Below are 12,558 nucleotides of genomic sequence, written 5' to 3' on the forward strand. Positions count from 1 at the left end.
CGATAGTTCCGTATACTAAAGACATCATATTAACAAGATATCCAGCACAAATCATTGGCAACATCGTCCACATTGAATCTCGTACGTAGAAGTAGGGGAGAGAAATGTCGAATTTGTGTGCAACAGTTCTTTTATAATTTTCAAGCGTCGTAGCTCTTTGGTTTACCACGGTGGATGCCGTGAAAGTCATCAATACACTTTAGGTTTGAACAGCGACGTTGATGTGAAGAGATTAAAATAACATCAATAACAAATAAAATAAAATGTCGCTTTCCAGACCTTCTAAAGTGTATTGATTTATGTGATCAATTACTACGCACCGAACAGTTTCGGACGACTTCCTGTAATAATTCTTTCAAATAAAAGTGTTTCTTAAATTTGCAAATGACAGTTACTTTTTCTTTCATGATTTACCAGGTTGATTTTATATTTGACGCCTCACTCTGCATAACTTTCAAGATAAAACCACAAGCTTTCGATTTATATTGGAAACTTTCAATTACGGTAATGGCTACTTAATAATGAAAAGAGAAGCTCTCATTTGCATTTAGGCCCTTTTGTCATGGGACTATAGATTTGTTTATTGGGTTTCTTAACGTCTCTACCTGAAAATAAACTAATATTTAAAAGCATATATGAAAAGTAGTTTTTCATACCACTTATCTTTTCACGCGAAATATAAATCTCCTCCTTCGCCTCGTATACATTTTCTAGCTACACGAGAAATGACTACGTTGTGGTATGTAAAATCGGCTGATGACATTAGATGACAAGTGTCTCGCCGTAATTTTAGTAAAAGCAAACATACTGCTCGAAATCTTCGCGCATTGGTTGATTTCGGTATATTTGTTGTTTACTAACAAGTTCAGAAATATATAATGCTCAACATCGGCCACAAAATTCGCTATGTCTGGATATCAGAATTTTACTTTAAAATTTCATTGTGCCGAGCTCGAGAATCGGTTTTATGTGGGTAGGCGTTTGTTTTGAAAGATGACGAGCTGGATTCGTTTTTCGATGGATATCACTATCGTTTCTCTTCTACCGTCATCCCAATCTGATCTGAAAACATTTGTTGCTTAATATTGTCGAAAAAGTAGAGATTCAGATTTACCTGTGCTTTCCGCTTCATGTCGTATTATTTGAAGGAAATAGCAATTCAATTCAAACTGCTGTGCACTGAGGAGTAGAATACGAAACATGAAGAAAACAACAACAAAATCATGCAATATATTAATCATCTATTATAAGAAAAGCACAATTATATTGATAGATGAATTAAACTTCTTTTTCTATCGAAAAGTATGCAACAGAACCTATAACTAATAAAATTTACTTCAGTAAGCGATTAGGGAAAATCATTAATTTATTTCAATTTTTCCTCGAGGAAAGGCATTTTTCCACCGTTAGGTGGATTTAAACTTTTCAACACTGTTTTCTTTGATTACCTTTGTTCTCAGCTCCTACACAAATAGTTTTACCATTCGCGTACGTATTCAGTCTTATTAAAACTCTTTTCTGTATACACCACAAAGCTATCAATGTAACTTCTGAAAATTATTAATAATAATGTATAATAATGTTTCTTCGAATCGTATCTACAGATGTTGACAGATTGATATAATAATTGAAACTAATCGTGAGTTTGGCCAGACTGAACTAATCCCAAGGGTAAAAACTCCCGACAGCTTGATTTGTTTCGAATGTGAACTACCTAACCTTAATCGAATCGAGTGGAAAAAAATATAATTGCTTTCATCACAAATCATTTACCGAGTATTTTACACTCATAATGAAAACATTTCTTATTCATCACGATGGTAAATGATTAGGAGGCGAGATTTTGCTATGTGTAAGTGGGGTTGTCTTTTTATTTTTGAAAAACAGGAAGATATGGAGAAAAAAAAATGTAAACATCGAGCGTTTCAGGATCATCTCTCGAATCACGTCCAGTTGCTATAACCGAAAACAAAGTTTTTTATATTTACCAAGAAGGAAATACTTGATAACTTGGACAATAGAACTACATGCCTGAAAACACTACATAGTAGCTCTGAAATAGAATTTTGTGCCATGTTTTGTTCCGATGTTTACTTGCATCGGTGCCACACTTATTTTCGTGAAAAAAATGCAAACACAGCCAAAACCGCACTATCGTGCCACCAGTATTAATTCTACATCGTGCCAATTGACAACCGTACTTTACGCATTCAAAAATATTTTGTTTTTTTTTTATATTTTTCCTTTACGATTCTTCTTGCCAACAACTGCGCCTCCTGTATGCAAACACTGAAATGACAGACAGAAGTTTTCCGCCACAATGAAGGCGTCTATCAAAATCGATTATCGTATGTCATTCAGTTTGCTTAAATATCACATAGTGAGTGGATGCATGGGAAAGTTTTTGCATTGTTAATTATTATTTTTATTCACGCTAATGATAAAAAAGAAGCAAAGTATCGTTAACGCCTGAAGATATTGAAAACGAATGATTTCGGGACTTCACCACTACATAAGTATTGATTAAGGTGAGTGTTTTTTCGGCCTGCGTTGACTATTCTTCTAAAAAAAACGTTCATTAGTGTTTAATATTCAAGTATTTGTTTAAGCAAACGTCTCTAAAGTTAATCAGAATAAGTAAAAGTGTTTATATACCATACTCATATGTATATGTGTTTGAGTAGAAAAAAAATCGATGAAGAGCGTGAGCATCACTCGTTTCGGATAGTGGAAAAATCGCCATTTTTATTTTTAGTCTGAGCTTCGTAATGCAAAGTTGTTGCTGCATCTAAGTTAGAAAACATTGTTGAATAAACGGTTTTCTGCTGTGATTTCAGTTGTAAGTGTATAGCTTTTTTATAATTTTATCACCATTTTCACCGATTGATTGACGAGGAGTCAATTATTTTCAATTTAGAATATCAACCATTTTATGATTTGGTTACCTAATAACATCATTGCAATAGAATCCAAAATATGAAACTTCTGGAGAAACAGAGGAATTATTAATCAGAACAAATATTTCTTGTAATTTATCCGAAATTACATGATAGTAAATAGAACCGTTGAGAATTTGGGTATATATATATATATATATATATATATATATATATATATATATATATATATATATATATATATATATATATATATATATATATATATATATATATATATATATATAAAATTTATTTTGGGGCCAAAATTGAAATCTTTCTAAGATTAACATCTATATTAATTTTAAATTTGGTCAAATCTTCAAGCAATTCAACTGTTGAAAAAAAATAATTTGCAGGTGATATTACAAACGATTTCAAAAATATTCTTTTCAGAAGCAAATAGCTAGTGTAATGGACGAAGAAGAACCTCAAGAGAACCGATACGAAGCAGTTTGGAACCGGGTTAAGGTCTACATACCCTTCCTCCAGGAGTTGATCAGTCGTTACAGAAATGACACGCAACAAAACCGACAGCAGCAGCTCCAAAAAATCACCACTATGTACGATCTACTTACCAACCAAAGGTAAAAAAGTTATTAATTCATCGGCTTGTGAGTTATTTTTTATTTTTTATTTAGATTAAATTATGCGTCGTTGTGTAAATGTGAAAACGTGCTCATCAAACTCTATGAAACAGTAAGTATTTGGTAATACAATCGGATAATCATTATTATTACTGCTGCTAATTTTATAGAACTCTATGAAGAAGAAACCGATTGATGAGACTTCGTCCTCGGGTGTAGGTAATTCCAACAAGTCTGTACCAGAAGTTGAATTGGAAACACCTGCATCACCATGTGAAGAGATTCCTTCGAATGAACCGGAAAATTCATCGGAGCTTCCCCAACTTACAGAATCTCGTCCAACGGACATAGAAGATTCTAGAAATAAACCTCCATTAACGCTAGATGAAATACAGAGATTGATTATGGAAAAAGCTGGACCCAGTTCTGTTCGCTCAGATAGTGGAAATAATTTGTCTAAAGCTATCAATGATACACTGAAAATTTTGTCGAAAGATTTCCAACGTGAGGATAACACTCGTTCGAATACAACAGATAGTTCGAATGGAAGGAATTGGGCTCGAACAAACGTTCCACACTCTCCGACATACCCTCCACATCTGCCTCCTCCAGGCATGTCGAATCCCTCATTTGAGGTCGACAACTGGGATTCAGAAAGTGATTTTTTCGGTAGTTTCCCACATCCAGTTAGTCATTCATATCATAACGCACATGGTAGAAGCTACAACAATATTGAACCACCGCGCCCCCAATCGCCACCATTATATCGCCGTCGTGATAATTTTCCTGTGGACAGTGTGCGTTTCAGTGATGATCGCATGGATGTTTCTCCTTTGTATTCGTTATCGCCTGATGTACGGTCACCTCCTTCTAGCATGGTATCTATGAATATGAAGGATCCACGTTTAAGGAAACCTGTAAGTATCAAAATGTTGCTCATAATTGATTGTTTTTTTCGAACGAAAGTGGTGTCTATAACAAAAACAAATGAATTTCGAATATGCATTGTGCAGAGGAATTGTATTTGAGAGTAATTTGAGAAATTGTACAATTGGAGATCTGGCTAAATGTAATATGTGTTGTCAATGATTATAAACATCAAAACAAATGCAACCCATTCGTTCAATAAATCAATCTGTTACAAAGAATATGGACTTATATTGATAAATTTTATATTTTCTCCTACAGACTGTCAGCAGTAACGATCCTCGATTAAATCGCAGTAACACCATACAACAACAAACAGCGCCTGGTCAAATACCGAATGAATTACCAAAATGTGTTGCTCCAAATCCCAACCTTCCATTGGAGTTGCCGAAAAAAGATCCTCCGAAACGTCGTCTGAGTATATGTGCAAACCAAGTGATCATTGAAGAAATCCCTCCTGAACCTGTTATTCGTCGTCCCAGTGTATCGGGTGAATTCTCATCTAGTGGTTTCGAAGAACCGTTCCACGGTTCGAATTTCTTTCCGCCGTCTGGTCCGGTTCAACCAGTTCCAAATTCTTACAATGAATCATTCCACGGAACAAACTTCCTACCGATGCCGACACAAGTCCACCAAATTCCTCCACTGTATCCTTCATCCGTACAACAAATTCCCCCGCTAATGCCACACCATTCAAATGATAATACTTCTTTTGCCGAACGTGATCCACGCCGTAAACATCTACAACATGGCTTGGAGTACAACCATCAACACGCAAATTACAACCAACCGATACCTGCAAGATTTGATCGCCCTGCAGCCTTACCAAAGAAAGCACCTCTCACCTATCTTGAATATCGTCGTCAGAAAGAATTGCGGGAGAAACAATCGGCAAAGCCAAATAAAGCGATAGCAGATACAGCTAAGCAGTCAAATCCGGAACTTGACATCACGATTGGGATGGTTCCAAATAAGACCCGAGTGGCTGCCAAGGCGTATGCAAAACCGGCTAAGTTTAAAGATCAGTCGAACAAGGAGCGACAGTTTGGACCATCTATCAAGGAAAAAACTAAAACGGAAACAAAAAATCCACCCACAACAAAGTCGCAGAGAAATGATCACCCAGTAGCAGCCAGTAAGATAGACAAAAAACGTGAAGTGTCCGAGAAAGAAAAGCAATCTACAACATCCAAAACCAAAGATCTTTTTGGACATCAGCTTTCTCAGTTTGATAAAATGTATCGCAGCGGAGATTTTTCCAAGAAAGCGTCCTCGACATCCGGAATTGGAGGTTTTAAAATTCCAAAAATCAAGCGTGTGGAAAAGTTCGGCAATACTGCGATGAATACTGAAAAAGCAGAAGAACACAAGAATGAGCAATGCACCGATCAGTCGTCTAGTAAATCGCCTGAACTTCCAAAGAGTAACATCACGGATAATGATTTATGGGATGCAGATGATGGAGCGAATACTGTTTCCCATATTGAAACGAAATCAGTTGAAGATTCCACAATAAAACCACTGAAGAACGATAAACATCAAAGTAAATCACCAAAACGAACAGAGAATTCATTGAAAACACTCGAAGATGATGATCTTTGGGATACTGAAGTTTCTGCACCGCTTCCAACTAATGCTGTACCATCGACGGATGTAGAAAAAATAGTCAACATGGAGAGCAAAGTAAACGTTGAATTTAAAGTGCCTGTTTCAGCCGCTTTGCGTCGGACAACGCGACGTAGGAATTCTGTTGCTTCGCAAGCATCGTCTCCAGTTTCAGTATGCGAGTCGAATCGTATAATCAAAAGACGCAATTCAATTGCTGTTTTCCAACTAGATAGTGATAATGCAGAAGGAACTGTGAATAGCTTCAAACAAACGCATGCAGAGCAAAAGCCAACCGCAAACAATGATATCGAGGAAGATATCATTCGTCCCCGTAGAGGTAAAGCGCGAAAAGCGATAATCGATGATGACGATGAGGATGAGGTAACTCCGAATAGAATCGGCGCAGAAAATTCGACAAAGAAAAATGCGCCTACACATGTTGCGAAAAAAGCTAAAAAGAATAATGCCGGGGAAATTTCAGCGACAAATGAAATTGCAATGAAATCTGTCGAAGAGGAGAACAATGAAAATGTGGTTTCTAGTACCACAAATGAGTCAAAAACATCGAAACCTGCAAGAAAACGTAAGGCTAAAGACAAGAAACATGTACCTTCGACAAGTGAAGATGATTCTAAAAATGATGCGAAAAAAGATATTTCTCTATCGGGACAGGAGCTATTTAAAGGAACAGAATCGAAAACTTCTGTCGAAGCAGTTGAAAAAGCTAAAGCAGAAAGAAGTGATACCGAGAAAGAGTCGAAAAAAGAAAAGGACAATATTGAAATGGTGGAAAATTTGATGAATAACTCTGCAAGTCCGGATAATAAAGCTCAATTGCTGGCTATACTGAGTAAAATGCTTGACGAAAAGAAGTTGAAAAAAGTTCAAGAGATCATCGAAAGCCCTAGCGATAAAAGTATAACAGGTGGGGAAGAAGAGGAAAAGTCCAGCAATAAAAGTATCGAAAACGAACAAAAGGATACAGAAATTAGTCGAGAACGCACCACATCAGCTTCTGTAAGCTCAACTAATGAAGTTACCGAGAAAGATAAACCGATGGGAAAACGCAAAAACCTACCAAAACGATCCGAGCTGGACAAACTCAACGCGGATATTGCCGAGATGTATATTAGAGACGGTGTACTCAATGCAACAGGAAGAAGAAGTTGCACTAAGAAGCCGGACACTCCTACTAGGAAGAAAAGTCCAACCAGAAAGAAGAAACAGTTGAAAACTGTACCAAAGAAGGCAGCTCCATCCGTCTTAGATGTGAACTCTTTTTGTGAACCCAAACTGAAGAAATTTAATATCGTTGTTCAGAAACTTTCTTTGAATTCTGAAATCGATACATATCTTAAACGTAAACGAAAGCTTGCCGAAGAAAGCGGTGATTCTTCGGAGGAACGGGATGATGTTGTGTCCGTAGCTTCCTCTATTTCACCGAAAAGTAAGAAGAAAAAACGAAGTAACTGGGCAGCTGGTGTTGTACCTAAAAAGAAGAAAAAAATCGAGACAATTATCAGCGTGCTCCCTCCATCTTCCCCAGTAAAAATATACTCTCCGAAACCTGTGACGAAGAATATAAATCGGGAGCTTAACTGCAAAAATGAGACAAAATCCAAAGAATGTGCATTATGTTCCTACACTGGCACATTATCTACAATGGTGGCACATTACGTTCGAAATCATCCTCTTCATGAAGTGTACGTTAGCCGCATTCCAAACTCAACCGCGGCCAAAATTAAAAAGGATCCTATTGTAGTAACCGGTTGTATGAATGATCAAAGCATAACATTCCAGTGTGTATTTTGTCAAGAAGTACTGACAAAAAAGAAATACAACTGGAAATTACATTTGGCTAGCCATACAGGCGAATATCGATACAAGTGTACCAACTGCACCATCAAATCTTTGACACCATGTACGAAATCCCACGACCCTGATTGTTTTGGTCCCTCAATGGAAGTCATCAACGAATTTCTTTTCGAAGAAAATCACATCTACGGTTATATGTGCCGTCTGTGTAATTATGTCCAAATCTCGCGCACGAAACTGATTGCTCATTTAAAAGAAGAACATAATAGAATGATCGCTACACACGGTACACTTCAATTCAGCATACTAAATTATGATCCTAATGATAGTTCCAGTTCTCATGAGACATTAGCATCGGATATCTCCATGCCAGAGTTGACCCCACAGACTACCTGCCCACAGAGCAATATGTCGGCATTCATTTCTAGTGCTAATGACGATATAGAGTCGTTGCAAGTGTTGAATGATCGTAGTTTTGTTTCACCCTCAAAACCATCAATTATTGATAAACTCAAAAAGAATTTGGATGAGATCATGCGAAACGATAACAGCAAAGAACGACCGGTAGGAGACGATGATGAATGGGAAGATATCAACTCACAAACAAATTTTGTTCCTACGGGCAAGGTTCCGACGAAGGAGAAATCTCAACGTGCTACATCAGCAGGTGAAGATGTTCCAATGCCGACTCCTTTACCGTTAAAAGAGGAGCAGATCGACTTATTCGAAGGCAAGCAATTAGTAGCCAATATGGCTTATAATAAGAGTAAAGATTCAACATGGTACCTTTGTATGGTTACTGATTGTAAATATGCCACAGAAGCGCGATCTGACATGTATCGTCACGTTGAAAGGTTACATGGTGATGTCTCATGGGATGGTTATTGCTACTTATGTACGGCTCAGGTTGTCAACGATGAAACCAGTGAGTTAGCAAAAGAAATCAAACATATGGCCGTTGTTCATATAAAGGATCACACCGCTGTTGATGAATTACTGAGTTCGTCATCTGCTAGTATTGATACATCTTCCTTCGAAGACGGTCACACAATTAAACTTCGTCGATTTTCAGGTGACAAGCTTTCCATTGGTACAGCAGGCGACGATGTGACAGAACAAATAAAACTCAAACCATGGCTTGAAGAATCTTGTGCGAAGAATCGCGACCACTGCCTCAACATGCTAGAACCGAAAAGTTTGTTTTGTTTCTTCAAATGCATGGGAGTCACCTGCTGTTTCACGACCACATTTGAAGCTCAGATGAATAAACACTTGGATAACCACGAACTGGTTGCGGATGTCTCTGAACTAAATTCGACAAAATCTTGGCTCGAGTGTGCATACTGTGCACACCGGGCGGGAAATAAGTCCGATTTGATGAAACATCTACATATTGTTCACTCCAAAAGTGCGCATCAATGTGCTTACTGTTTCTATCGTTGCCGAGATGCATATAGCATTGTTCTTCATCAAAAATTGCACCACGAAAAAAAGAAACCACAGATTCTGCTAATACCATCCGAAAAGCAAATTCTTACTGCTGCCGACCACGAACTATTGAATAGACGACGGATTGAAAATATTTTGCCGCTAATTTGTACAGGTGAGGACTTATATTTTTAATGTATAATTAAGAAGAATAAAAGTATCTAGGTTTAGTTGAATGAATGTGGAGTAGCTTTTTTTTCAGCCAAGCTTCCATGACTGCTCAGCGTTTAAATTTTATGTGCAATCCGTTGATTAGGGATTCGTTCGGCAAAAACAATCAACACTAAGAGCAAATTCAGCAGCTGCAAGATTCATATGGGTGGTCTATAATGTAAATGAAACTGAAACAAACGTATCCCCAGCAATCCGTTTTAGTTTTATTTATTCGACCAGTTCTACTGTCAAATTTAAAACTGGTATACATTGCCGTTCTATTTTTTCTATATTTGAAACACAGATGAAACGCTGCTGGGGCTGCCAGTTTATTTTGTTATAATTTCTAGATTTAAATTTTAAAACTGACATAAATTATGCATCTAGAACTAGAACACTCCTGAATATGCCCTAATTGCATTCAAGGGATTAAGTAATGTTACCGATCAAAATGTAAGCTGTTAGATACAAAGTTCGTTTGTATGAAGTCAAGGTTCGATTCGAGAGCTTGATTTGATAAAATGAAGTCTAATTGTTTCAGCAATTCCATCTATTGATTATTTAGCCTACAATTGCCGAATTACCTGAATTACCTTGGTATAGCTTAATGGGATAGTCAATGCCTTTCAAGCAGCCCACCTGGCTTTGATTCCCAGCTTCGCACAGAAAGTAAACGAAGTATTCCATTAATTGAGAAACACTTCTATTGCTAATGACATCTTAAAATAATGGCCATTTTATCCCAGTAAAATATTTCTTTAGGAAAACTACAAGAATCAGCCATATGGGGTTTTACGAGATAATGATGTGGAACAGGGCAGACAAAATTTTGAATAATTCCTTATTATTGATTTGCAATTGTACTAGCGTCACATTAGATCGTCCATATCCCCAATCTCAGTCATGTCGAATGTCTTTGACAGACTGACTTAAATCATCGTCAAAAGTAATATGTACTGTGAAAGTGATTATCAAATGAAACACTCGATAGTTCCATGACCAAGTAGAAGTATACTTAGTTAAAGAAAGGCGGCTCGTTTTTTTTCTCATTCTTCTAATCATTGAATTAAAAAAAAGAGAATACTAACATAAATTGATAAAGTTCATTGTTGTTTACAAAAAGCTCAAGATTGTGATAGTAATTATTTGATAACGGAAGGCTGTTTATTATCATAACTACATTCGTACCACAGAATAACGATATGCCAAGTTTCATAGCAATCTGTTCAGTAGTTCCGGAGCTATGCCATTACAAACATTCCATCGCCCCTTTTTAAAGACTCTTGTTGCATGCACCCCTCATATTGTCGTAACTAAGGTATGCCAAATCCCTCATGTTAATGACACTTGCTACACTCCCTTCCCTATAAAAATACTCTTATGAGCATCTCTGAAGAGCAAGAAGTATCTGTGCCAAGTTTGGTAACAATCCGTTTGATAGTTCCGGATCTATGTCGTTACAAACATTACACCTCCTTTTTTTAAAGGCACTTGCCACATCCACTTACCATATACAGGGTCCGGCACTCGAAGTGTAACCAATTAAAAAGGCCATAAATTCAGTTTGGAAAATTACTTTTACTTAATTCAAAGTACAAAATGTGTAAAAATAATACAAAATTCAGAATCAATTCACTTTTGCTCGATATGATCACCTTTTGCCTTGAATATGGCCTTGAGACGGTCAAAAAACGAATCGCAAGTTGCCGAATGTGACTTGCAGGTATTTAGGCCCACACGCGGACAATAACTTTTTTCAGCACCTCGAGACTGGTGTATCTTTTAGTTCGGACTTTGCTCTCCAAAATGGCCCAAAGAGAATAATCCATTGGATTCGCATCTGGTGAATTCGAGAGCCATTGTGTGGACGTGATGAAGTTCGGAACGTTGTTTTTCAGCCATTCTTGGTTCACTCGAGCTTTGTGAGACGGTGCCGAGTCCTGCTGAAACGTCCATGGTCTGCCACCGAAATGTTTGTCTGCCCACGGCTTCAAAGCAACCTCCAGAATACTTTCCCGATAATATGTCGCATTTACCTTGACGCCAGGCTAGATGAAAACGATTGGAGAGCGCCCATCTGCGGTTACAGCGGCCCAAACCATTATCTGTTGCGGGTGCTGCCTCCTGGTGGCCAATCGATGACTCAAATTCTCGTATGAACGGTCGGTCAAGTACACCCTATCGTTTTGAGAGTTTACGAATTGCTCAATTGGAAAAATTTTCTCTTCAGAAAATACAATGTTCGGAAATTGACCGCTTTCGGCCAAACGAAGCAACTCCTTCGCTCTCTCAAGTCAAGATTTTTTTTTCGCGTTCACTTTTGGCAAAATGCTTTCTTGCGCTTGTAAACAATACAGCTCCGAACTGTCATTTAGCAAATTTCTAGAGAGCTGATGCCCGTGCGTCAGCTGCGCGAGCGGTCTGAAGTTGGTTACACTTCGAGTGCCGGACCCTGTAATCATATCTAATATATGCAACCATGTTTCTGATTCTCTCCAAATTAAATGATTTTTTTCATGACCTCCTATTAATGACACTTGCTACGCTATAAAAATATCATTATGACTGTCTCTGAGGAGCAAGAAGTACCTGTGCCAATCAACATTGGTGGTTTGATGGCAATCTGTCCAGTAGTTCTGGAGTTATGCCGTTACAAACATACAAACTTAATTCCTTCTTTTCATATATAGATAATAAATAACATAATATAATGTATTCAACAAAAAATATAAAAAAATACATTTTTTACATTTTTTTGTTGAACTATCTACTATTATTGTAAAACATTGTTAACGTACTTTACCTTCTGTTTCAACAGATTTCGCAGCAGACTCACAAGTGCGAGACTACGAACACTAACGATATTTCCAAGTCAGGATTCGAACTTACGCCATCTGGCTTGTAAGACTAGCGCCCTATTTGATTTCGCTATTGCAAAGCCTTGGTATTACATTCCTGTAGCGGAATTTGACCTTCTGCCGCTTTGAAGTCAATGAATAGGTGATGCGTGGGTACGTTGTATTCACGACACTTCTGGAGTACTT

At 37.5% G+C, this 12,558-nt stretch overlaps 1 protein-coding gene and 1 long non-coding RNA gene across 3 annotated transcripts in view; one reads left to right on the plus strand and one right to left on the minus strand.

Annotated features, from left to right (window-relative positions):
* Positions 1–270: 270 nt before the first annotated feature.
* Positions 271–1,942, minus strand: LOC131438344 (uncharacterized). 2 transcript variants are annotated; one of them, XR_009230928.1, is made up of 4 exons: positions 1,449–1,940; positions 1,115–1,179; positions 657–1,062; positions 271–605 (listed from the first exon to the last, which is right to left on the minus strand). It is a non-coding gene; the product is annotated as an uncharacterized LOC131438344 (long non-coding RNA). The 2 variants fall into 2 exon arrangements; XR_009230927.1 differs by having other exon boundaries at positions 271–1,062; positions 1,449–1,942.
* Positions 1,943–2,366: 424 nt separating this feature from the next.
* Positions 2,367–12,558, plus strand: part of LOC131433950 (uncharacterized) — an 86,112-nt gene continuing 75,920 nt past the window's right edge. Inside the window, exons 1-5 of the mRNA XM_058600570.1 lie at positions 2,367–2,528; positions 3,333–3,523; positions 3,578–3,635; positions 3,694–4,440; positions 4,712–9,476. Of these exons, the coding sequence (XP_058456553.1) occupies positions 3,351–3,523; positions 3,578–3,635; positions 3,694–4,440; positions 4,712–9,476 (5,743 nt within the window). The 5' untranslated portion in view covers positions 2,367–2,528; positions 3,333–3,350. The remainder of the gene's footprint in view (positions 2,529–3,332; positions 3,524–3,577; positions 3,636–3,693; positions 4,441–4,711; positions 9,477–12,558) is intronic.

The sequence above is a fragment of the Malaya genurostris genome, chromosome 3 (genome assembly GCF_030247185.1).
Source record: "Malaya genurostris strain Urasoe2022 chromosome 3, Malgen_1.1, whole genome shotgun sequence".
Lineage (NCBI taxonomy): Eukaryota > Metazoa > Arthropoda > Insecta > Diptera > Culicidae > Malaya > Malaya genurostris.